At 36.8% G+C, this 1,819-nt stretch overlaps 1 protein-coding gene across 1 annotated transcript in view; it reads left to right on the forward strand.

Moving 5' to 3' along the window:
- The window catches only part of rbm34 (RNA binding motif protein 34), a gene marked incomplete at its 5' end in the record, with an annotated part of 17,946 nt that overhangs the window by 7,372 nt on the left and 8,755 nt on the right, over positions 1-1,819 (forward strand). Inside the window, 2 exon segments of the mRNA XM_014028450.1 lie at positions 516-575; positions 682-725. Of these exon segments, the coding sequence (XP_013883904.1) occupies positions 516-575; positions 682-725 (104 nt within the window).

Below are 1,819 nucleotides of genomic sequence, written 5' to 3' on the forward strand. Positions count from 1 at the left end.
TCTGTCTCACACCACAGCCTGTCTCACACCAACAGCCTGTCTCACACCACAGTCTCACACCACAGCCTGTCTCACACCAACAGCCTGTCTCACACCACAGTCTCACACCACAGCCTGTCTCACACCAACAGCCTGTCTCACACCACAATCTGTCTCACATCACAGCCTGTCTCACACTACCAGGTGTGAAAGCACCTCCCACTTATCGAGGACAGTGGCTACCTCTGCTTTGTGCTCGTTGCCTCTTTTATACCTTTGTACTTAAAGTCTTCCCTGAGGTCATAAAAGTTATTTCTGTGTACTTGCCCTGTGAAATCCTTTTGAAGGTAATATTTCTATATCACATCACATTTCATTATAGTTAACATCTTTATACCCAAGATCTGAATTGTCCAGATTATATTGATGTCATGCAGATTTTTTTACATTGATTTGTGGGTTATTTGTATCTGATTTTTGTTAATCAAAGTGAATTGAAAATATTTTTTTTTTTGTTTTGTTTTTTTTGTTCACAGACCTTACGGAGTCTCTTCAAAAATGAAGGGCCGATTGAATCCATCCGGTTTCGTTCTGTGGTAATAACATTAAATAATAATTTACATGGCACAGAAACACTGCAGTTTGTCGAATATCTCCTTGTTCTTTTTAATCTCCTGACTTATTTCTRTTTCATTCCAACAGGTTAGAGAGGATCCTTCCATGTCACGTAAATTAGCAGCAATAAAGTAAGTTTCTGACTGATATACGTGGTAACATATCTGTGTTATTATGAAAATATAACCGTATTAAGGCTTAAGAATTGGATYTCATCTTTTTGTATAGATTTATTAGGATAAAGGTGCTGGAATCCATGACAAACAGAATAAATATGATGATGCCAGAACAGCTCCTCCCTGAAGTAAATCATTTTTTCCCCTAAAGCTCTGTAATAATTTAAAACTTTACATGTAGAATAACTTGAGCTGACAAAGTGCAGATGTTTTGATGTTCAAACTATAAAAGAAAAGCTTGTAAAATGTTGACATGACAATTAAAAGGTTAGTGTGTGACGACAACTTTCTGTGGTCAAACCTCCAAAACATCATCAAACTTTGATTGGATGAAAATTATTTCTTTCACAAATTCTTGTTTTTCTTGTCATTTCTGTCACYATTACTCCTGACTGAGGTTTGTCTGAGAATTTCCAAAGGAGAGGGACCAGACACAAATTCAAATTTGACAAAACTGTAAAGTTTGATTAGAAAAAAAAATCAAAATTCCATGACAATGAAGCAGATTAAAAAAATATTTACATTGTATCACACTGGTGTGCTATACCAGAAATCACATATTGTAGTAGGAACATGCATTGCCCGCCATAAACAGTCACACTAATATTTAGTGACTGTTTATGGCAGTCACACTCCTCCTTTAGCTTTGACTACAGCACACAGTCTCTTCTGCAGTGTCACATTTATTTCTGACCAGAGTTTTATCTGTTAACCAGGATCTTGTATTGATAACGGGAGATTTGTTCAGGTTAAATGGGGTTCAGGTCTGGACCATCAGGGAAGACACTGGTGGACTCACCCACCTCTGAGTTCTACTGTGGTCTCTCTACTGTCTGGTTTCACCAAACTTCAGAGTCAGTGCTTGTCAAGTGGGGCATGGCCCCATTAAGTTAAGAATTTAAGAATTCATTGGCCTTGAAGGAAGAGAGTAGCAGATATCAAAACATGTTACTTATCTTGAAGCAAAAAAAAACTGTTTTATTTCATTTATTAAAAAAAAACTAGGGGTGTAAGAAAATATCGATACACTGAAATATCGCGATATTTCA

This window comes from Austrofundulus limnaeus, unplaced genomic scaffold (genome assembly GCF_001266775.1).
Source record: "Austrofundulus limnaeus strain Quisiro unplaced genomic scaffold, Austrofundulus_limnaeus-1.0 Scaffold764, whole genome shotgun sequence".
NCBI classification, from domain to species: domain Eukaryota; kingdom Metazoa; phylum Chordata; class Actinopteri; order Cyprinodontiformes; family Rivulidae; genus Austrofundulus; species Austrofundulus limnaeus.